General features: G+C 42.1%; 2 protein-coding genes across 2 annotated transcripts in view; one reads left to right on the forward strand and one right to left on the reverse strand.

Annotated features, from left to right (window-relative positions):
- LOC142086187 (netrin-4-like) overlaps positions 1–12728 on the reverse strand; it is a 54388-nt gene extending 41660 nt beyond the window's left edge. The window contains exons 1-2 of the mRNA XM_075158867.1: positions 11122–12728; positions 3759–4300 (exon numbers count right to left, since the gene is read on the reverse strand). Of these exons, the coding sequence (XP_075014968.1) occupies positions 3759–4300; positions 11122–11188 (609 nt within the window). The 5' untranslated portion in view covers positions 11189–12728. The remainder of the gene's footprint in view (positions 1–3758; positions 4301–11121) is intronic.
- A 182-nt stretch (positions 12729–12910) lies between these two features.
- The window catches only part of UROC1 (urocanate hydratase 1), a 46375-nt gene continuing 35242 nt past the window's right edge, over positions 12911–24043 (forward strand). Inside the window, exons 1-4 of the mRNA XM_075158866.1 lie at positions 12911–13035; positions 13848–13988; positions 14826–14956; positions 21488–21618. Coding sequence (XP_075014967.1) covers positions 13910–13988; positions 14826–14956; positions 21488–21618 — 341 coding nt within the window. The 5' untranslated portion in view covers positions 12911–13035; positions 13848–13909. The remainder of the gene's footprint in view (positions 13036–13847; positions 13989–14825; positions 14957–21487; positions 21619–24043) is intronic.

Consider the following 24043-nt stretch of genomic DNA (forward strand, 5'->3'; position numbering starts at 1 on the left):
TGGACAGGTGGGTAAAAAAGGTCTCAGCTGATGCATAAGACTCCATGCAAGCACTGCCTGTAGATGCACTTACAGTAGATGAACAGACCTTAAAAAGGTGGGGTTGGTTTTAGTTCATGATGTTATGTTGGAGGTCGGCGTACTGAAGCTGATGAGCATAGAGGTAACTATTCTCCCTTAAGAATAGTTAAGAATGTTCTCCCTTAAGAATCGGATAAAGATTAGAAGCACTTGTTTCCCATTTAATATATCATTTCTTATAGTGATGGAAGTCAACAGGCAAAACATAGGGTACTTAACAGGCCAGTCAGGACTTAAGACATGCTAGTGGAGGATTTTCACTGCAAAGTGTTTATAAGCATAGAAAGTTAGGTTGATTTTGTGGTGCTTCATATGAAGCAAATGACATGTAGGCAATTGGCAGCGAATAAATTGCTCTGCCTCCTAGACCAGAAATCATCAATAGGGCAAGTTTATTGCCAGAAGAATTAAGATGGGGGGACCTAGGATCTCAGATAGATAGATTCTAGCTGCAGAAGCAGTCTGGATCTGAACAGGAGTAAGGGATTTAGTAAAAGCTGGAGTAAAAGAAAACTGCAAAAGAGACATTGGGAAGTAATCTCCTTGCATTTCTACAGGACTTGTTCCCCAATGCATGACACCTTCTGTCTCAGCTGTACCTTATCTGAGATGGAATGAAGATGTGTGACCCTGTGAGAGGTAAAAGATAAGGGATAATCTACAAGAGACAAGGGATACACCTTAACTTAGTAATAAATTATGTTCTGTTGTGACATTGTTTCTCATCACTCACCCAAATGTCTTTTGCCTCCATTCTAGTCTCCTGAAAGTTTCTCATCTGCCAAGTTTCCCGTCATGCTCCCAGGAAAAGCCTCTTTCAGTGGTCTTGGAGGACCACCAGAGTGTGCTGACTCAGGGAGATGCATCTCGGTTTACAGGTGCATGTAAGTTACTGCAGCTCTACCACCTTCTCCTTTCACACCTACATTCTCAGTTCTGGAAGTCAGTTGACCTGAAATCTTGTTTCATGATATGTCCCACATGGGTTTTAAACCTAAGTGTTCTTAGTAAGCCGTCTTTTTTTTTGATTCCTTTTGTGCCCTGTTAAAAAGGAATTTGTGTCTCTTCTCCAAGTGAACAGGGCAATGCCCAAGAAAAACCCAAGTGTCATGCAGTGGAAATGACTTCAACCTCCTCAGTAGAAAAAACTGGCATTTATCTCAGAGCATTAATTAGCATTTAAGTTGGAACAGTTTTGATCATTTCAGAAATGTTGTCATCTTGTGATGTGAGCTCCTCAGCAATCCAAGGCTTAGCCAGAATCAGTAATTGGATAGGTCAGAGTGGAGGTGAAAAAGAAGCAGAGAACACTGCAGAAAGTAGTGGTGCGGATTCAATCAGCTTCCTTCCAAGTCAGTTGTGAGTCAGTGCTGGAGGGGATACTCTGATGACATTTGTGACATCTTTAAAATAAGGTGTAAAATTACAGTTCTGAGATGCATGGGCAAAGCTCCTGTGAGACTTGTAGTAAGAGTAGCAGTGTCACTCAGGCAAATCTGATCAGGTATCACTTTAAATAACTACACTCTGCCTTCCTTTATTTTCATTCACAAAAGAATCTGCTGTGTCATATTGCTGACCTGAAAAGCCTAATGCTTTTGCACCCTTGCCATAGTGGCATTTCATGGATTGATTAAGAGGTCTCTGTAAAGTCTGTCCAGAACTTCAGAATCCTTTTGGGTTAATGTGCTGTGAAACAGTATTTGTCTTGTTCTCTGTTAAGTTGCTATACAGATTCCTGTGTGCTGCTTTAAAGCTTCAGCTCTCTGTCCCACAGAGGAAGTGACCTCTGTATGTATTCAATTCATGTAACAGTTCATGAAAGTATTTGGGAACTGCAAGGGTATGACCTGTAAATATATGACTGTTCTTACTATTACTACTGTTTTTCTAACACCTACTACCACAGCATAGATTGATTAAGCATACAGATATTCACTTCAGTGTAATTGCTGCCCAAGTTGACAGAATCATTTTGACGCTTGCAATCACAAAGGCTTGTGTTGGATGAATGTTTTATTATTTGATTTTCTGCCATCCACTTCTCCGATTTGTTGTAGCAGCAACACATGGTCTTAATGATATTCCCCAAAGTTAAGTAAGCACAAAAGCCAACATAGTGCGAGGCAACAGGGATACTGTACTACAGAAGGAAGAGTTGTTTTGCATTTAAGGCCAAGGCATTTGCCTCAGACCCTGTATTCTGTTCCTTACTCAACCATAATTGTCCTGTTTTACCATGAAACACTTCACCTTTCTGTGCTGCTCTTTCCCCATCTGTGAAATGGCAACAGAACCCTTATATGTGTGCTGAAGATCATTAAATGGATCTTGCAAAGTACTTCCAGATTTTTGATTGGAACGCACACAAGAGTGGAAAATTATATTAGTTGCCTAGATTCTGTATTGACGTGGCAAATTGTAATCTCTCTACAGAAGACATTTGGATGTATTTGACTTAAATGTATCATGATAACTGACCAGCAGAATTACTACTCCAGGAACAAGACAGTTTAGTAGTCAGATGATCTGCTCCAGATTTCTAATATGCAGAGATGTTTCCCAGCCTGTTGCACACAGATGAACTCAGTCTCTCCTTACTGCTGTTTCCCTGTCTCAGGTATAGTACGCTAGTTTCTTTCTTCTCAAGTGCATTTTGAAGCGCACTGCTGAAACCACTGTGTTTTTTGAAGCCTATCTGGACCATTTACCTCACACCTGAGCTTAATTTGCAGCAAAGTATTACTGCCAAACCTGCATGATCACTTCCAGACAGGGAAACCAAGAGGATTGTGACTTCTCTAAGGAAGAGAGAAGGAAGTGAAAGGACTCCAGCCTCTCCTGTGACAATAGGAATGTCTTATAATCTTCCTTTGTGCCTTTATGTCTTCTCTATAAAATGATACATCTTTCCCATCTAAACTGTTTCAAGATCGATGAATGAAAAGGGTTATAACTAAACTAAGTATCTGATTACTAAGCAGTCGTTAATGTTCTTGTCGAATTCTTGATGAATTTATCAGAGCAATTGTACATTTATTTTAAAAGAAAACCTTCTGCATATGGTTAATGACACATCAGAGTATTCATACCAAGGGAGGGCCTTTGGCCACTGTTGAATAGTGAAACCTGGCTGCTCACTTCCACTTCGTGCTTCTAAATGGTTTCATTTCTGGAGCCTATGGCTTGATACAATCAGAGCAGTCAACCCCAGCAAGAAAAGTTACATTAAACTCAGGGGAAGAATGTATTTAAAAGTCATCCAGTCATCTAGGACTTTTTATATGGAGAAGAAAAAGAAAGACCATGCAGTTCATGTCATCCTAAAGTAGGAAAACAGTTTGGATAAATCAGACTCTACAAATGTGTATTTCCCTATGTCTATTTTGTTGGAATTCTAGTTCAGTTATTGGCATCTGCAGTGTAAAATTAGGCAATGTTAATCCTATCCTGTGCAACTGTCATAAAAGAAATTTGTTAAAGCATTTCCATTCATTTTCATTGATATATAATTTCTCTTCTTCTTCCCCTTTATTTTCTTAACATAAAGCCTTTGGGGATGGGCTACCTTTCTTAATTTATATGCACAGTATCTCTTTGAGCACATACTCTCTGATTTTCAGCCAGTCTTCAGCTGTTCGACATTAAACTTAGTCCAAACCTCAGTTATTGCTTACCTCTCCTCTGGTGCAGGGCACTGCATCTGAATACCTGGAAGTGCACATAGAACTCTCCTCAATGAGATCATCCTGGAGCCCAAAAGTTGCTGTACAGTTGACAGAGAAATACTTGTAGGGCCTCCAAGACTGCCCATAGTCCTGGGATCTTTCCAACACCATTGCAGCTGGGCGAGGTGACTTGAACACAGCAATGACATGGGTCAGGTAGAATTCTGTTTCAAAGTCCAGTCTGATTTCTTCCCTGTGTACCCCTTGGGCAGACTGCCACCAGGAGATGGGGTTTGCAAAGAAATCGTCTGTCATGTCAGCAGGGAGATGGGAGTTATCAGGCTGGTTGGCATTGCATTTGGTGCAGCGAGGCTGCCCACAGCCGTGGGAGACCTGATGGAGGAGATTCTGGTCTGGGTAGAAGCAGTACAGTTCTGTACTGTTCTGGCCACACGTGGTGAGAGTGACTGGTGTCCTCCCTGTTGCAAGGTTTCCGACCGGAGGGTTGCAAGAACGGCCATTACAGCGGAAGGCTTGTAGCCTCATGGGATCTGAAAGACAGGCAAAAGAAACACAACTAAGTAGAATTTCTCAGATAGTCTCAGGTTGTAACACAGGTGACCATGCAAATGTTTGGAGTCCTCATCTGGGGACTGACATCCAAGAGGACTCCTTCTAAGGAGAGCTACTTCATCTTTTCACACAAAGTTTGCAGGGAGTTTCTTGATAAATCTAGTCCTTGTTTTTGGTGCCTAACTCAGAAACTGAGGTCTCTAGTAAACTCATGCTTATGGCACTTAGCTTTGATTTCTGTTGAAAATGCAGTTGCGTCGGTCTATTGAATTTTATGTTTAACCACGGAAATCTTGCGTTTTCTTATTTTCACTCTAGTAAAGTTCTGTATCTGAGGACTGAATCTATTCAATGCATTTATTTTCATTGTTATCAGAAAGCAAAGTCAAACTGGACTATACACTGTAGATACATTAAGAAAAGAGATGATTCCTGCCCAACAAATTACAGACACTAATCATACATACGAAAGCATGTATTTCTATAGTTATGTGTTACTGACATAATTTTGAGGGGTGTTGAGTTTCTACTGCTCCTATTGAGATCAGCTGGAGTTGTTAATACTTAGCAGAGCTGAAAATCAAGTCTCTCTTTTGTTTAAATACCTTGACATGGAGGTACGTGACTATATTCTGTTTGCCAAGTTTGCAAATACTGGCAAATTCTTGGTATCTTCAATGTATATATCTACTTATTTCTAAATTAAGAAAAGGTAGGGATAACTACAAAGTCTTAATATTGTTTGGAAATCAGTAGTGTCTTGTGACACTGGAATTAAAGGTCATTCCAAAACCTTATTACCATACTGGAGAAAACTGCTTTTCTAATGACATGCAATGTCCTCTTTGCAACTTAACAGTCTAGAAGGAGTTAAAAACTGACCTTGCAAGATCATAAATCTAATCCAAGAGGTCACAAGTCAGATGACTGGATGTAAGTCCTACAGGAAATGACCCTTCCAATGAAACATAGGATGACCGTAAACCCTGAGTAATCTAGGAGCAGTTCAAAGGTCAGCTATTAGTTCAACATTCTAGGTCAAATTTTAAAATCCCTACTCGGTTTGTATTCAGCCTTTCTTCAGACAAGATGAGTTTTACAATGAAGTTAGGTCAAAGAAAAGACCGTCTAATTCAGCCTTATAAAAATACTCAAATCATAAATGTAGTTGGACGAAACTGATGTCCCTCTTTTCAAAAGGAATGTTTAAGGTGAAAAAAATGTGTCCAGCGTGCATGGTTTTGCCTCTGAGTTGCTTCTGTCCTTAGTTCCTTAGTGACATTTCTGCACAGGCCAGAAGAGAAAGGTCAGAGATGGACATTGTTTTGGAAGACACCTCATCATTTTGCTTCCCAGGATTAGGACACAAAATGAAGTTGCTGTATGTCCACTGAATCTCATTGACCAATGGTGTGTGCCATTTTAGCTTACATACAGCATAAGATAGTCTTAAACTTCAGATAGCAAGGAAGCAGGTCATCCAAAAATGCTCTTGACTACTCTTAGAAACAGGTGGAAGCCACCTTCAAAGGAACTTGGACTTAATGTGTGTTTGCCTTACAGACATTGTAAGCAGCAGCCTCAAGGAAAGAGGGGGTGTCTGGAGACACCGTGGGTTTCTTCCTGGTCTTCCACCAGTGGCTGGAATGGGCTGGCCAAGATTTTTTTTACTATTCTAGTGAAGTCCTAGGGGACTGGCAGAACTTAGAGGGCAGCAGTGCCTGAATTACATGTGCACCTAATAGTCCTCGGACCAAAGGAATGAAAGCTGCCCCTCCTCAGTCCCACCACCACTCCCTGTGCCAGCACAGAGATAAATTTTCATGAGAGAGGAGGAGTTGCAGAAGTCAGCTGGAGAGGAAAGGAGAGAAGATGGGGATGTTTGGCGCTATCAGTTCTGTTCTTTGCTTCCCAATTTCAACTGAGTGGGTGATTCTTGGACTACTGGAGATCCTCCACCAAACCCTCACACCATCCTGACTGCTTGATGACCATTTCAATGTATTTTCTTTCTGATTATGAACTTCTTATTCCATCTGAGCCTAGTACAGTTACAGGGGAGCTTCCGAGATTTTATCTGGGAGGTTCCTTGCAATTTCTCTGAGTCCTTTTGTCGTGAGAAACAACTCGGGTTTCCACAAAAGTTGTTTAGTTGTCCTTTTTGCAGAGCATCTGAAATTCCAAATTTTTGTCTGCTCTGGAGGGTGAATTTCAGTGAGTCATGCAGAATTCTTGAAATAAAGATAAATCTATCCTTGCCGGTCAGCAAAAATATAGTGAGGTACAACTGCATGCCTCAAGAATGTCTTTGCAAGTGGCATTTAGGTTCATGTTCATGTCCAAGCTGTTTGGTAAAAATTACTGGAAATAAGGAAAGCACAGCAATTTCTGTGTTTAAAGTAGATTGGATATTAATTGATTTTGCTCAGTGCTGCAGAAAGGTGTCATCTTTGCCTCCAGAGAATTTAAGTGGGACTGGTCTTACAACTGAGCTTTGAACAAGCATTAGCTCTGACTAAGAGTCAGGTTACTTAGTTTTGATTAAGAATGTCCATGTTACAAATGCTATTGGATTATGGATAAATATACCATGTAATTAAAAGAAAGTCCATCTCCATTGATGGATCACACCACTGAAGCTTTCATAGAGGAAATAGGATGCTGAAGTTCTAAATTTAAGGAGTTATATAGGGGAAGCTTTTCAGACAAGAATGTGAGAAAGCAAAAAAGGAAACATTTTTTAAAGGGAATGGCTGCTTTTTATATTTCCCATAAATGGGCTATTAGTCTTGTATTGAGTTTTTCAGCTGTTTTTATCTGAACCTGGAAAAGGAAGAAAAACATGATTGTTCTCCTGAACAACAGTCACAAGAAGGTTTATCTGCTCTGCCTGCTAATGCAGCAACATCAATAAACAGTTCCTGTCTGAACTGCTGTGTCATTAGGAAAATGGGAGAAGAACAAAGTGCAAATTAGCAGAAGGGAGTTTGAGAGGAGAGAGATTGGAAAACAAAATCTGCAGTCGATTAAAAGCTTTGCATTTAAAGAAATCAATTGGCAGAACATTGCTTGGCCACAAGGATAGTGCAGCCTGTCCATCACTCACTGATTCTGTGGAAACAACATGAAATGTTGAATCTGGACAGCAAGGGGGGACCGCTGCAGAACAGAAACAGCAGCCAGGCGAACAAACAACTTACCCCAACTGCCAGGAGGACTCATTGAATAATTCATAAAGAACTAAACAGTTTCATTGCGCATGGGCACCGCGTGTTATTATGAAGTTGATTAGCTTTTACTCCATGGAGGATGGCTTGGCTCCATAAATGGTATGACTAATTTGTTTGTTTGTTTTCTGGTCCCTCAGAGCTGTGCCACAAAGTGGCAGGTCAATGGCACATGCCCGGCACGTGTTATAACAATGGTGTTATCTGATGATTAGGGAATCATACAGTTCAAAGGAGGTCATATTATTGATATTCCTGGGACACCATTTCAAACAGAGATCTCTTACTTCAGAGCCTTGTAATGCAACAGAACATCGTAGACATTAACTAAAAACAGGTTCAATTTTTTTTAAGGTTTTTTTTTCACCCGCCATTGGATATCTGACAGAAGAAAGGTCATATGGCAACTCAGTCAAAGCCTGCTGATGTTAACTGGAAAGATGCCTAATATTTTCTGAGCGATTTGAATTGGAATTTTTATTTCTTTTCCATATGCAAATTTATGATTTTGTGTGTTCAAGTCTCCTACAGTAAGCCAGGAGAGTGAATTTCACAGTTCTAAGCAACATGCAAACACTTAAACGTTTGGGCATCTTCTGCTATGTTTTTGATGGAGCAGTTTCAGCATGTATGTCCAACCTGGATTTCACTATATCTGCTTAACTTTTTCCTTAATAACCAAAAACTTTTAAATGTTCTTTTAAAGGTAACCACCCTGGGGACATGAGTTGCTCAAGTTTTCACTAATCAGACCTAGAACTTTACCCCTTAATGTTGGTTACAACAGAAGTGCTACCTTTGGTTTATCTGGGGCCAACATGCAATAAGTTTGGCAAGTCTTCATCCATTTATGAGTAGCCTGATGTATTTCTGCACTAAAATAGCCTGATGACTGGAGCTGATGAGCCAGCCTTCATAAATACCCAAAAGGTGAAGTTCTGAATATGCTACAAAACCAAGCTGCCTCCGTGACCTGAGGCATGGACAGAAGAATAAGATCCCAGGTCTGGGCTCTCTTCCATTGTGGCTGGTTGCAATCTACCTGCCCGCATCCCTCCTGGAACAAGGGTGGGCTCCAACACCTACAGCTTCATTTGCAGATGAACTGAATAACCCCAGACCAGAGGAAGCCAAACCCTGCTGATAATCAGGTCCTGCAATTGATTTTAAGCTTGGTGCAAGAAATGGCCATTTTTGACCACATCACGCCCCCTTTTGGAGGGCTGCCATGGGGAGGAGGGCTGGCCCGGGCACTGCTCCCCGGGATGCTGCTCCCCTGGGGAGGTCTGGGCTGGCCGGGGCTGAAGCAAGAGCCCAAGCTGTTGTCAGTCCTGTTAACTGCCCCAATATGCAAGAGTTTTCAGACCACCGCAGAGTTTATTTGAGGGGAATAACGCCCTCCACCTGCATAAGACTAGGGGAAGAATCACCCAAGTGTCACATCTCACAATATAAAACCTAGGTGACTCCTCCAGCTTAATCACTAAGGGTTTTTTTTTCCTTTGGCATTATATTTAAAGATCTAAGAAGCTAGTCTTGACAACCCAGACTGTCTTCTCTGCACAGAGATGGCAGAAGCCAAATATTGTACTCCCCACAAATATTGTAATTCATGTACTCCCCACACAACTGCCCCATCAATTTGTTTCGCTTCTGACCGGGAAGGACCAGCTATAGGGCTGAAAAGGGAGTTTACTGTATAGGCTAATAAAGTATGTCAAAAACACACTTCCCTGTACACCTCTCTGCTCAGGAAAAGGCTGAGGCTTCCAAATCATTTTACACAGATTGGCTAAACACTGTCTGAACTAACCTTAGTCTGAGCAGTACTGAGCCTGCCTGTAACAGGACCTGTAAAGATTCAAGGTTGATTCAAGATTGTTATTAAGAAAAAAAAAAAAGGAATTAAAAATTAAGAGGTAACCCTTGTGCTTTCAGAGGCTGATGGTTTGTGCAACCTTTTGACCAAGCAGTGTGTATTTATTTAAAGTGACATTGAATCCTTAGTGTCATCACCTTCAATACCCAATTATTTTACTTTATTCACTATGTCTTACACCATTATTCTGAGTGTGTTTAGCTCCATACAGAACACACTCCCTCCCCTCAAATTCACTTTCCAAGCAGTCAGCTGTGGGCTGCATTTCCATCAAGATTCATTTTCACTTTGTGAATTGGATGCAGAACAAATTTCGGCTCATTTATAACAGGCTCGTTTTCGCAACAGTATCAGCAACTTTACAGGACACCTCTGTAACCTTTCTGTGCTATCAACATATGTATCCTATAGGGAGAGTCCTAGCCTGGGAAACTAGAGAATGCCCAAGATAAGACACTAAGAGGACTAAGGTACCATGTCCTCCCTCTACTCATTCCCTGTAATGTTGTGATAGCCAGCCTTTTTCCCAAATGAGTCACTGGATAATATGACAGGATTGTAAATTCATGAGCTGTTTTCAGTTTTTAAGAAAATAACTCTTGCAGTTACGGAAATCTAATGTCTATGTTATCAAAAAGGTTCTAGCTGGGGAATAATTTGAGCTGAAGCCACCTGATCTGCCTTTGACTTTACAGGAGCTTGCACGGTAGCTGAACACTTCAATTGCTTTCAAATCACTGCATGTAGACTGTTGTTCGTGTCCTAATAGTCTTAGCACACAGGTGAAATTTAAACCACTGGTATAGAAAGAGAGATCACAAACCAGTATCTCAAAGGAAAAGTCACCAAGGATGTATTGTTGTTTTATCAATACTTATTTTTGTTTTTCTGACCTGATCTGCATAATTCATCCCTTTTAACCTTAAAGATGTATTAAACCACAGCAAGAAGAAAACAATCTAATGCTTTGCTTCCTTTCCCGTAAGGAATTTGTCTCCATCATAATCCAGGTATTTTTAGGACTCTATGTAAATACCATTACAGCTGTATCATTCCTATATATGCTTATTTGTACATCCACATATACACATGCAACTAATCAACTTCTTTTTCTGTCCTAATCCATTTTCTCTGTAATACAAATTTAATCTTGTCCACTGCATGTTAACTATTAAGTCAGGGAATACACTGAATGAATGGACTGTCTTGGATAAATAGTAATTCCTAAACAGCGTGTCTGGCTTCTGATGATGCAAAATGAAGTTAACAGAGAATAATTCAGATTTCTACAGTGATGCTGTCCAAGGATGTTGTCATTTCACTCTTGTCCTGCCTCGGAAGGCAGTGTTTCATCCTCAAAACAAATATCCAGCATAACTCAATTCATCTACCTCTTTCTTTTCTTTTGTTCACAAAAATAATACACTTTTTTCTTTTAAGGATGTATGAAACTCTACATCCTATTATAAGTCCTTATAAGAGGAGGCTGAGCTACAAAGCTGTGTATTGCAGGGAATAAGAAGCATTTGTATATATTGACTAACCAAAATTTCTTATAAAAATCCAATCTAAAATAAAGATGTTGACATACTTTTTTTTTTTTAACAAACAGACCTGATTTCTATCCCCTCTCCCCTTGCTAAACTTAGGATAAATTGTTTAATGAATGGCAATATTGATTTATTTTGCTTACCTGCTTCCCCATGGCCAGAAATAAAATATTCCAAGAACACAATCAGCATGATGCCTTTATGCTGCATGGCTGTCAGTAAAGTATCTGTCCTCAGTGAAGCAAAAAAGAGCTGCAGTAATCTACAGGTTTGGTGCTTGCATGGCTTTTCTGTATTTTCTTTCTTTCTTTCTGCTCACCTTCCTCTCAGTGTAGGGGTCAAGGCTGCTGTCTCATTCTTCTTGTTCTCATTTAGGTCCAGAGGTGGTTTTTTTTTTCAGGGCTCAGATGCCTTCTGGGTGTCACCCGTACATTGCTTCCAATAAATAAATAAATAACAAGGATTTTCTGTGTCTTTACCCCTCTCCATGCAGCAGGCTGGGGACGTTCACATCCCTGATGCAGCCCCTCGAATGCACCATCAAGGGCTGATGCGATGTGGAAAGCTCTCCTCGGTCCGGTCCTTTGCAGTTGTTCGGATGCTATTTTGAAACTTTCATTTCTGCTCCTTGCTTTTGGTGGAGCTTCGTTTTGGCTTTGCCTGGTTCCCCCTGGCAACCTTCCCTACCCCCCCTCGCACCTCCCGCAGCCTGCTGCTAACCAGGGTAGCGATGGGGTCCGGGCAGCGTGAACCCTGCTTTGTTAGGAGCTCTACCCCAGTACCTTCTTTCCCTTTGCTCCCTGCAGCAAAGGGTCATAAGAAGAACAGAGCTGGCGTTTCTCCCCGAGAGATGATGAGAAGCAAGTGCTTTCTTGGCTCTTCTCTCTTTTTATTTTGGTTTGTTTTATTTTATTTTATTTGCCTCCTCCCTCCGCTGTCACGGAAGCCACTTCTCCCCCACCTCCAGGGGATTTGCTTCGCACAGCGAGCGCCGGGGAATAAGAGTAAAAAACAAACCCAACGCCAGCTCGCCGGTGCCGGTGCCTGGGAAATCCCTTGCCGTCTCTGCTGCTGGACCGCGGCTCCTGCCCACGATTTAGGGGCTGCGGTTCGCGGGGAGGGGCAGGAGGGCAGGCTCGGGCAGGGGGCTGCTCTCCTGGGGTCGAGGTGCAATGCCCAGCGCCCAGGCGAGAGGGGAAAAAAGGCGGGGGGGGGGGGGGGGTAGAGGATCCTTCCTCCCTCCTGCTACAGCAAGGCTCAGGGCTGGGGGTTTCCTTCCCTCCCGAGGGAGGTTAGTTATCTTCAAGTTTTGTCTCTGCCTCCCTTTCAGCCTCTAGCACATCTCTCAGTCCTAACTGGGCAGTTCTCCTCTCTGGTCCTGTCTGGCTGCAAAGGGGATTATTATAACATGTGATCTTCTTCCTGTTCTTTATATGTGCTTTTTTTTTTTTTTTTTTTTTTTTTAGGGTGGTGGAGGAGGAGGAGGAGGATGGCTCGGTTCCGCACCTCCTCGTCGGCTGGGCTGGTCCTTGTTGCGCTCAGATGCAGGCGTTGTTTTCCAGCCGCATCTTCTCCTCCAGGAGCCGGTGCGTGCGTGTGCGTTTATGTGCGTGTGTGTGTGTGTGTGCGTGCGTGTGTGTGCGCGCAGGGCGGGGGCAGCCCGCGCAGCCCGCCCGGCTGGTGCCGGCTCTCCCTGCAGCACCCTCTGCCAGGCCGCCCGGCACATGACACCTGCCCTGCAGCGGGGCACTGCCCGGCGCCCCGGGGACACAGCCCCCGCCCAGGCACCCACAAGGCAGCCCCAGGGCGTGGGGAGAGCGGGGTGGCTTTGGGGTTTGGTTTAGGTATGGCTCACACGGTGTACAAACGGGCACATACATCGCGTTTCTGTCCATAATCACAGACACGAGCTGGGACAAGCCAGGCAGCTGGGACAAGCCAGGCAGTGAGGGGACTTGTGACTTCCCAGAGAAGCAGGGGTGACTGCTCTGGCACCACTGACACACGTGCCTGCCCCAGCCAACACCGGGCATGTCCCTGAAGTCGGATTTGCTCAGGTAACTCCAACACAAAGCTCCCAGGGACCCAGAGAGGCTTCAGCATGTAGCGATCAGGGGGTGAAAGTGCTCAGCCCTAGAAATAATTTTAATTTAGGGAGTGAATTCCCCCCGCAGCTTCATTCTCTCTTTCTTCAGCTTTCACAGCAGTGTAACGCCATTAACTTCTGCTTGATGTCACAGAGGGAAGCAGGTGCAATGGGAGTCCAAATGTAGACGAGGTTATTCTTGTGCCCTTGTGTGCACAGGATCAGACCTTAGAGGGATTTGGAGAACGTGGTTCATACAAAGAAGAATAAGGAAAGATTTATTTCCCTTTGGGGTGGGAGTGTTTATGTAAGGCAGTGTTATTTAGCTAGGTTTTGGGGTAGAATTTTCTGACTTTACCCTTATCTTCCTTTTCTGTATGTTTTTAATAAGAATACCCAATAAAAATTCTTAAAATGCGAAGGAGGCTTTTCCTTCTCTTTTTTGTCTTTGCCTTTTGTTTGAAAACAGCTAAAATACTGTATAATTACAAAACAAAATTCTCCTGACATAAATGACAGTTAGTATCCTTCAGAGGGTTTGAGTCTGCTGTACGCTCAGCTCCCCTGGGATGTTCTGAGTTCTTTCAACTCGAGCATCTTCAGTGGGAGCTGGGGATGTGCAGTATGTCCTAGAGCTAAAGCCAATGTGACATTAATGAGATGCTGTCATTTAATAATTGTGCTTTGTTGTCATTGCTTGTTGATTGCTGCCTTTGTGGGAAAATGCCGTATTTTTTTATTCCCAGGTTTTAGGTTCATTCCTAACTGAAATGTTTCTCCCAGTTAATTCACCAGGCTTGAACTGTGGCACTTGAGAAAATTCCCTGGCCAATAGTTGTAGTTCCATGGATGTAATAAAGGTCAAGAAGCTCCTGTATAATTTAAACAACAACTCAAAATGGAGAGCAAAGTTCATGTTGCACTGTAAGTGGAAAATCAAAGTATATTAATTTACTTGTGATGTCTGGATGGCAGTACCATAAGACTTTCTAGTTGTTGACTGTAGGGTATAAAAGTGACTTAGAACTGAAAGCCTTAATTCTTCCTCCCAATTATTGCCTGTCTTGAGAAAATCACTAGCAGTGCTAATGAGTACGTTTCCAGTTTAATACTGCTAAAATCCATTCATGCCTGTGAGCTAAGCGGAGCTACACCTAAGGGGGAAATTTTGCTGTTATCATTGACAGCCGCTGTTGTCTAGAAGATGAATTGATGAGATCTGAGGAACAGCTCATACCTAGTAGAGGTGTCAAAAAGAGAATGCCCATCTTAGCTGAACAGTGTGTATGAACAGTGATGTGAATAATAATTATTAAATTTCGTTATAGTTCCTAAACTATAGAAATGTAAATGCACAATCCTTGAGCTCTCAGGCAAAGTTCATGCTCCAGACTATGACTCTCACTAGGACATTGGGGGAATCAGATGATTTGGAAAGTGACTGAGTTTGCTCTAGTGGCTTAGCACAGCACCAGCTGACAAAGCACCCAGAGAATAAACAGCAAAACTGTGAATCATTCATTTTGGGGGAGGAGGGAAGAGCCAATGGCATGGCACAGAGGGGGAGGTGTGTCACCTGTGCCACCTGCCCTGTCTGCTTGACAAGTCTGTTTGCAAAAGCCAGAGGACAGGCTGTCCTCTTCGACATCATCCCGGAGTGGTGATACGTCTGAATCGCCTAGCATCTTGCTTGCCTGCACCCTTCGTTCCCTGTTCCTTGTATCTCAGTTTGCCTTGCTTTTCCTCCTCGTATTTCCTCAGCAGTTATGACCAGCCTGAAGGAAATCTGTCGTGGCCTTCCTCTATACCCTTTGCCTGAAAACAGAGGTCGGAGGAAAGGAATACCCCATGCACCCGTGAGAACCCCTAATCTCACTGCTCAGGAGAAAAAGGTAACATGGAATTTCACAGGGCCTCACTTCTCTTCCTTTCAGATAAATGCAGCTTGGGGCACCAGACCTGATACTTCAAATGCTTTTCTGAGTGTGCACCCAACTTTGTGGCAAATGTATTTCCTTGGTGTTATAATTTCAGTGGGTAATGGAACAAAGTACTGGAAACTCTTCTGCTTGCTTGCTTTCTTCCTCCCCCAGAGATAAGCAGGTTGATAGGAGGGAGATTTGCTGCAGAACAGCTTCTGTGACTTAAATGGCTAAATAAGAGGGATTAGACTTCAATGCTGTCATTCCAGCATTGTTCCTTGGAGATGAGATTATGAATGCTGTTGCAAAAACACTGCATATGTATCAAATGCAATAAACATCAAATGTGGTGAATCAACATCATGGTACAAGCTATACATCTGTATATTTGCATAAAAGATCCAAAGATAATTTATTTTAGCCAGTAGTCTGAAGTGTCCTGGAATTTAGGCAAGTTTGTAGGGAGTTGAGTTAATTATTTGTCTTTAGTTGTGTAATTCTTTTCCTGTCTCTTTTTGTTTGAATAGTCTATGTACACACTAAAGTAATCATTGCATTATTTCATGTTAGAGATTTAAAAAAAATCATCAGCAGAAAATAATGGTCAATGGGTGGACATCCTTAGGAATTTGTGTGGGAGAGGGTAAGGTGGTTCCTTAGTTTGAAAGTCTGTGCCTCATCACATGTAACATCACTTACAATGTGACATTCTGGTCAGAACACAGAAGTTCCTTCCCACTAACAAGTTGCACACAACTTCCTTGCCTTCGTGGGAGTTCCCCACTGGCATCAGCAGCCAAATTCTTTCAAAGTCCACTTTCACAAGCAGAGGAGAGCCTAGTCAAAGGGTAGAAAGAGGAACAGCTGTGAGATATCCAAAGAAGATATACTTCAATGTCAGGAGCATCATGGCTGAGGCATCCTGTCTGCGCCTGGGACAGCTCAGACATGTGGAAGTGTGGCTACTAAGTGTGCATTGGGGGCTGTGGTGTATGGTGATGGCTGCAAAGATAAGGGAGCAGGGAGTGAGTTTCACTGCATGTCAGAACATTGCCAATCATCTCCATTTTATCCTTTGCCTTTGCTAAATCACTTTTCCCCATGAGACATCTGCTATAGCATGAAGGAGGCCACGTTGCAGGAGAGAAGATGCTATCTCTCAAAAGGATGCCAAACCTTACTCTCTACCTGGGGAGAGAAAGGTAATGACAAAGTCCTCACCCCTGTATAGAAACTGGAATAGTTTCCTGCCTCCTTTAAGTGTTGCAGGGAGATGACACTAGACTGATTTTCTGGACCCAGTCTACTATCTAACATCCTACCCTCATCTCTCCTTCTTATCTACCACATGTGATAAGAGATCACACTAGTTGGGGTTTTTATTAGACTGTTAAAGATTTAAAAGCTTCCTTTCTGATTTATTTTACTCTTAATCTTTCACCTTAAACTCTTAACAGAGTTAGAGGCTCAGCTGGTATTTATTTTATATCTGAAAGGTCAAATCTCTTTTTTTTTAAGAGGTGTTCCATGCTTAGAAAAGCATGTAGATAGACAACTATAGAAAAGTTTGTCTGTCTACAAGGTGGTTCTTAAGTCTTGAGACAAGCTTCCGGATTTTGTTGGCAATCTATAATGCTGAGCATATTGCGACGCTTGTCTTTAGGTATGACACTGTGTTCATTTTCTAATTGAAGTACTTGGGGGAAGCTGTGACAGAAGTTAAGTTAATAATGCTCTGCTAATTTCCTCAGGATTTGTCCCTCTCTTCATATGCCTTCATTCCAGTTTTAGCCCTTTCTACAATAGTAAACCTTAGCACTGCCAATGTTTTATTTTCTTGGGCCTCCTTTTGTGGTTATAATAGAAATCCTGTGAGATTTATAAAGTTCTGTGTGTTTTGGGGCTTGCTGAAGAGGTATATAATTCTTCCTATCATACCAACTTTAATCTTCTTGGATAAATGAAGCCGTTTCTCAGAACTGATTCTGTTTATATGTTTCCTGAGTTCTCTTCCTTCGGCATTCTTTGCCTGAGGAACAGCCACATCCTCTCTCTTCCTCTCCACAGGTCAGGAAACCCTAGCTTTCTGTTTCTCAGCATCTGTATCTTAATGTAAATACGCTATAAAGAAAATACCTTTAAAATCTTATGCGTGGTGTGTCCTTTGCAGAACAAGGATGTTGCATACTCAGTACTTACTGACATGCCAGTAAAGCTGGAGCAACTTGGGAAGAATGTGCACTTCTCGGTGTTGCTCAGAATCAGAAAAAAATGGTATCTCTTCATCCATGCAGCAGTTCCTTTACATACCTTAAAGCCAAATCATATCACAGGCTTCCTGCTACCCCAGCATGATCATCTGTTACCTGATTGCAGTGTCATTTGTGTCTGTCATAGGCCCTGAGGTCAGTAATGGGCCTTAATGACCTTGACAAGCCTCACCTGAGATCTCCACCCATGCCCTCTGCCCATAGGCTTAGGGGCTCCATTTAAGCCCAGGCCTGGGACTTTAATGTCAGTTATGTTGGAGATGTATCTACCTCTAGTTCTGTCACAGGGTGTCCCAGTGCCCAGCCATGGACCTCATTTATCTGGTCTCCAACCTGTGGGCTGACTTGCCACTATGAACCTTCTTGGTGATTTCTGGGCCCAATCTCTCTGTAGTAACCATCACCAGACCTGATCCTGAGTTGCACTCCTAGCTTGGCCCCAGACCTGCACATCGCCATGATCTTGCCTGATGACCTGGACTCCTGGTGGAACCTGGCTGCCATCCCTGGGCTGCCCTGCTCACCTCTCAGGTACTATGAGGCTGGACCCTGGCCGGTGAGGTGCTTGTCCTGCTGGCTGTGTTACCCTGACTCCCTATCCCTTAGGGAGCGGCTGGGCCTTGCTGCTTCATGACATCCTAGTACAAAGAGCTGAAAACCAGAGTCTGTGAAGTTGCATAGCACCTGAAGTTCTTGTTGAACTTTCTGGAGAAGCAGGACATTTGACTTTAATGGTTGCCTTACGATCCAGAAATGAGGCCACTTTTAAAAGTTTATATGTGGATTGGGAAGGCCAACCTGTTGGCTCCTATTCTGGAATGTCTGGATGATAAAGAACTTGGTTAAACTTTCAGAGCCCATGGGGCATTCATAGCAATGGCCAGTCAGAAATCACCATGTTTACTTCCCAACTGAGCTGATCTAAACTGGGACCTATCAGGAAGAGCAATACATGAAACAACCATCTTGCTTTTACAGTTGCTGTTTAGAGAATAGTGCCAGCAAAGATTCTGGGCCTGGATATCATCAGGCAGAAGAGGACAAGTGGGAGGCAAGCAACATCTCCTCTGGGAAAGGGCAGAACTACGAATGAAACTGTTGCAGAGTTTAGCTAATCACTTCATGCTTCCCTTCCCCTCAGTAAACAGGGAGACTGCAAATCTTAGTGTTTGAGTGTCTCAAGATCCTTAAATTGGAAGTCCTGATGATGGACTGTGAATGCCAGTGAATCCAAAAACGACACCCTACTAGTGACTAGAGCTTAAACACAAGAATCAAATGTTAGATCCAGCTGGCAGGTCTAAGAGGAAGACTTTGCATCTGATGCTGGTATTGCACTGAGCTGAACTGAATCAGTAACTCGGCAAATTCAGAGCGGGTTTTTTAAAACAAACTATCAGGCTCAGGAGTGTAAGTGCAATTGATTTTTTTTTTTTTAAGACACCAGTGAGCTCTGGACCTGGTTTTTCAGAGGTGCTGAGCACGTGCAGCTTAAGCTTCTGTCAGTGGAAGTTATGAACAGGAAGAACATCTAAATATCAAATGCACAATGTCTAATATTCAGAATGCAATGTGTCAGTTATAGGTAAAATCAATCCTACTTAAAGGTCAGAATCATGTTTTATATGGTGCTTTAATGAAATGTAAGGAATAATGGCCTTGTATTACCTTTCCACAAAAGCATGATGAACAGTCTACTTGAATTTGCTCCTTGAGTGCCTTTCTCAGGTTATTCAGTTTATGACTCAATAATGAATATGCAAAATTATTCCTGATGCACATGGCAATTGCCCTTTCACAAAGCAGTCAGGCTCCATCTAAGCAATTTTAAGTGCCCTAGCTCTCCTATTGAGAGACTGTTTCAGAATCTCTTATATTTAAATTCTTCTAATTTCAAGAGTACATTTTTTATGGCTAATTCACAGCTATTTATTCTTATTCCAGCATTTCCCTGAACCTCCTTCCTGCTTTGACATTCATCCTTCAGTGAGACAGCAATCAAATGTCACCTTTGTTCAGTTAAGCTAAACAAGCCCCAGTCTTAGTCCTCTTTCATAAGATCAGCTCTCTATTGTCTGTGTAACCAAGGTGCCCTTCCCACCCTTCATATAACATCTGAGTTCATGTTTCATTAATGTTTGCATCATCAAAATTCAGGCTTCTGCTAACGCGTAACATTAATAGGATAGAGGCTCAGTCTAAGTGAATTTATTTGAAAATCCAACCAGATTTTGCTTGCTTGTATTTTTAGGATGAAGAAAAATATTTGCCTATCAGTTTCATTATAATACAAGTAATATATTGATCAAAGACTGGGTGATCCTTGCCAGACTGGAAGCAAAACACTCATCATGATAGTTCTCTGCAGTTCTTACAGGCAGACAAAATGCCAAGTGTGGGAATGTTTTCCTCTTGATTTTTTTGTTGCAAGGGATGCAGGTGAATTTATTCTTACTTTAGAAATTTCTTAGACCTAGAACCCACTGTGATGGCTGCTTGATACTAAGATTGACTTTGAAAGTCCCCACATATTTTGTCATGATGTGGATATAGCTGGGATTTTTGTGTTTATTAATAACATGCCCTTGAAAAATGACTGCTTACCTAATTGGAGAAGAATAAGGTGGTATATGAAGATGGAAGTTGCATTTGCTCATCTGTTAAATACGTTTTCCCCCTTGTCATTCTCTGTGGAATGGCAAATCTAATTTGTAGGGTTTTACTGGTCTGATTCTCAGCTGATGTATAGCTTCACTGATCTGAAAGGGTCTGACCCATATGCCTGTTCAGTAGCAAGTATGCCAACAAAAACCTCTCTTAGTATGGGGCATCTTTAGGTATCGTTCTTTCTGTCTGCTCTAAGGTATGTGAGACCAGCCTCTAGTAGTGCTCAAATGAAAGGGCTGGAGAGCTCTAGCCATAAGAGCAGACCATAGTCATGTTGAACGCAGAGGTTTATTACTGAGCTAAGGCCTTATAGAGCTTTTCAGGACTTCTTACCAGGATAGATGGTGATGATACCTAGACTGGATGGTTCCAGGTGCCTTTGTTTAGATACCTATTTCCTCTACTACAGCCTACCCCTTCACTTCCTCCAGAAAATACTTGCTTCCATAACTCTTTGAACTGCTAACAGCAGATGTCGCAAACATGGAGTATCCTTGCTATACTCAGCCCTCTCCGAAACTGGGCTTCCCTGGTTGTTTTGTAGACTGTTGTCAGATCTGGAAGCAAACTTGATCCTTCTCTACCCTTTCCACTGCCATTAAAAAATCAGCCTAAAGAAGATGTGAAATTCCATATGATTTGTGAATCTCTTCAACTAAAAGTAATTTGGATAGTGTTGCCATTATCAGGGAACTTACAAGATCTTTTAGCATCTTTGCATGAAATTGGCTTTTTAGGGATTACAAAATCTTTATTCTCATTATGGTTTTAATCAAATGGAACATGGAATACAGAGACATGACTTAACAGACTGTTGCTAGAGATAGTGATTTATTTATGGTTTCTTTCATCCAAAAGGACATACTGTACTTTGCAAACCATGGGTAATGTCTTTGAAGGCAATAGGGAGTATAAGCCGTGTAGTATCATCTGCAGAATTTAATTCAGTGCCTAGTAATCACTTTAGCTAATTTGGAAGTGATACATGTAGCATCAATAAAATAATGTAAACCACCACCCTCTGCAATACACTAGGATGCTAAATGTAGAGAATCTTTAATAAAACTTAGCCCAAGAACATCTTCATCTGGAAGTATGTCACATAACTCAGGGCTAAGATCCCTTTTTTGAATGGAAAGTAGAGTAGGGTCTTCAGTGTCTCTAGGAGTTCAGGGTCTCAGTCTAAGGATTTCTGAACAATTTTTTCCTTGGTAGTTCAGTGCCCCCTAGCATTGTGAGAGGGAATTCGACCATGTCTGATATTGATAGGGTTGAGCACTACTTAACAAATCTCCAAGGTCTCTCCATTCAGATTTGCGGGGGTGGGAAAGGGAGGGTTACATGTGTACAGCAACTGAATCTACAAGGAAAGATGCAGGTGGAAACACTTCAATAAGAAAGCAGGAATGGAGCTCCCCTGGTGTGAGCTTGGCCTTTTAAATTATATCATCTTTGTGATAACTTAGGCAGGCTTCCAGCTGAGTCTGATTAAAGTTCAGGGCCACCCATTTACCTCCATTTCTCTTTTACTTCAATTTTTGTCTCTTTTGGGTTTTTTTGGCAGCTGGCTTTGCACAATGCCTTGCGTTATTTCCCACCTGAAATACAAAAGAAGCTGGCGCTGGAATTTGCTGAAGAACTCAGGCTGTACGGCCATATCTATATGTACAGATTCTTTCCAGATATTGAGATGAGGTAAGTACCGGATGGTTCATGTTGTATTTGGCTGCCATTTGTTTACCAGCTTTCACCTGTGAAACGGACCTTTAAATAGTGGCATACTGTGTCCTAATTTACCTCTTGTAGAGGTCATGTCATGACATATTAATTAAGTGCATCATCTGTATAAATTGGATGTTCTGTGTATCATTAGATAGCTGTGGTTTCATTTCCAATGAGGGATACTGCATGTTTTGGGATGCTCTTCTGTGAAGCTGCATAATCCTTCATCCTGCAGCTTTCATCCTGTTCTCTGTCCTCAGGAGAGTCCCGTGGGACTAGTAGGGAGACAGTGTGCACCGTTTTGGATAGGCTGTGGCATCCAGCAGTCTCGCTGCTGGAAAACTCAGCACTACTCAACACAGGGAAAGGATTGTGCAAGGTTGTGTGCTTGGTAATGCCAGCTTTATCATACACAGAGATCCCAAATGCTCTGCCCCACGGCAAATCTTAGTTTTTAGAGGCCAGTCATTACTCAGAGACCTCTGATTGCAACCTGGGCAGAAAACTTGCAGTAGTCCTGAGCTGCTGCAAGTCAAGTCTCAACTGAACCAGGAGGTAAGATCAGATGAGTGGATGACTTGAGACCTGCTGTGAGTGGCTGGTTGTTTTCCAGTCTCACAGAGAAGACTTTCTGGGCTTAAAAGAAAGCCAGTACATTTTTCCATCATTGGAACCTGTATCTGACCCTGGTTTGTAATATGCTGTGCCTGTTGCCTGTTGATCTTGGAGCATCACTTCATTCTAGGGCTGATGGGGCTAATGTTTGTGAAGCAGAACAGTTTTAGAGAGGGCTGCCAGGGGCTAGCTGCTTTTTTTAGACTGATTGATTCCTTTTTGCATCCAGCAGGGGCCTGGTTAACGTCTATAGAGAAATCTGAACAAAGCAAGCAACTAGAAAGCACTCTGGTTTCCACAGACATCCATATTTCTGTGCTGTCCATACTAGTTTGGGGTCAGCTCTTGCAGAATTCAGCTAAGGGGAGGACAACTGGAAGACTGTTTGAAAGATATTGCAGAGCTGGACTTCAGAGGACCCTAGTCCTGAACTACAGATGAGGGCACCCTCCAAGTAGGCTTGGATGAGACAGTCCACCAGCTTGTTTCCATCACTGGCATCAGTGACTCTTTGATAGCTTCAAATATTTTTTTCTTTGTGACCATTTCACTGATCACTCTTTCTAATAGATTCTTACAGTCTCAGATTAAGAAAATGACTTTTGTTCTCTGTAGTCTGATAGTATTTGATTTTTGTTCTATATGTCCCAGGGAGCACAGTCCAGCTTGGTTCTGTTCCATTTAACAGCCATGTTCCCATACCAGTACACTCAGCTGATATCTGAACTTTGGATTTCTTATGTTCTGAGCAATATTATGTGGAAATATCTCCTCTTGATGAATTGGTATCATCCCACAGAAATCCTGTTATTTTATCACATCAAACTTAGAAAAGCAGAAAACACTAATAAAAAAAGTATTGTGGAAAAACTCAAATGCTTTCCCTCCTGGTTTGGCAACGACTACAAGGCATTTGTTTTAGAATCCTGATGTAAAAAGCTAGGATAAAGTGCATATGATCATGGGAGGAGCCCATTTGCTAAATCTGTAGAATATACATTCCAGATCTTAGCTCATGAGCTGGTCAGCGGATGTCCAATTTTTTTTTGTAGTTGGCACTCTTTAGCCTAACCTTTTCAGTGTAACTGTCTTCCCTGTACAAAGCAAGTGTCCAGCCACTGAAGATCTATGGTCCAATAAAAGGAAGATCATTTAGAAACCATGTCAAATGATCCTATCTACCTTTAGGAATTTCCAGCATCTATAATGGTGGTGTTGCGTACAGAAAGGGAAAGAGCAAAAATACTTCCTTTTGGTATCATACCTTAGAGGCCTCAGCACAATTGTACTAAAATCTGTGCAAACACAGCAAAGGAATTGCCCCTGCCCTGAAGAGCTACAGTAAAAATCTAGGACTAGAAGTTTTAGAGCAATTTGATATAACAAACAGATGGTGAAGGAGAAGATAACAGTGAAACGATTGCAGTGGTTGGCATTGAAGTACATTAGTGCTAGGAAATCTTACTCAGAATACTTTTGTGAGGGTTTCCCATACCTCACCTCTCAACTTTCTGGATGAAATGTACCTTATTCAGTAAAAAGGCCCATATTTCTCCTAACTAGTTCAGTTTTTGAGAGCTTCTTTGGGACCAAAATTCAAGCTGGGTGTTTTTTCTTAGATAGGATCTTAAATAACAAAGGCTGATGAGCCTGAAGGCAACTTCCACTGATGCTGTTTTCCTTGGCATTGCAGGACTTAGCTGCTTGGCCTGGCAACTGTGTTTCAGAGGCCAGTTCCAGCATCCCAAAAATAATTCAGTTAAAAAGCAATGAGAGCTCTTGG

The sequence above is a fragment of the Calonectris borealis genome, chromosome 10, assembly GCF_964195595.1.
Source record: "Calonectris borealis chromosome 10, bCalBor7.hap1.2, whole genome shotgun sequence".
Lineage (NCBI taxonomy): Eukaryota > Metazoa > Chordata > Aves > Procellariiformes > Procellariidae > Calonectris > Calonectris borealis.